At 35.2% G+C, this 437-nt stretch overlaps 1 protein-coding gene across 5 annotated transcripts in view; it reads left to right on the plus strand.

Annotated features, from left to right (window-relative positions):
- The window catches only part of LOC119591283 (dehydrogenase/reductase SDR family member 11-like), a 5,295-nt gene that overhangs the window by 2,836 nt on the left and 2,022 nt on the right, over positions 1 to 437 (plus strand). For all 5 annotated transcript variants that reach the window (XM_037940006.1, XM_037940009.1, XM_037940004.1 and 2 more), the window contains exon 5: positions 170 to 299. In XM_037940006.1, coding sequence (XP_037795934.1) covers positions 170 to 299 — 130 coding nt within the window. The remainder of the gene's footprint in view (positions 1 to 169; positions 300 to 437) is intronic.

A 437-nucleotide genomic window follows, 5' to 3' on the forward strand; every position in this document is an offset into this window, starting at 1 on the left:
AGCTACAGTTAAGGGATCAGTATAACTCTAGTATATTATTATTATTCTAAAAGGCGATCCATACTTTTATTTGAATTGGGAAATAGTGGGTAGTTAAGAGGTGATGGTATGAATGGACATAGAAGATTCGTTTTAAGTTGAGTATTTATGCACATGTGAAATTTTACAGCATTCTAGGACATGTGGTCACAGGAAGTGGACCAATACACTTTTATACTGCCACAAAATATGCAGTTACAGCACTTTTAGAAGGCTTGCGTCAGGAGCTCCGTGCTGAAAAGTCACACATACGTGTTTCGGTAAGATTTTCAAGTGTGTTTGTGTTGGAATTCAGAATTATACCACTAAATCATCAGATTTGGTAATGAATTGATATTTGAAAAAAAAAGAGTGCCATGACTAAGGAGTTTGTCTGTAAGATAGTTTCAGAAAGGGAT

This window comes from Penaeus monodon, chromosome 28, assembly GCF_015228065.2.
Source record: "Penaeus monodon isolate SGIC_2016 chromosome 28, NSTDA_Pmon_1, whole genome shotgun sequence".
Taxonomy (NCBI): domain Eukaryota; kingdom Metazoa; phylum Arthropoda; class Malacostraca; order Decapoda; family Penaeidae; genus Penaeus; species Penaeus monodon.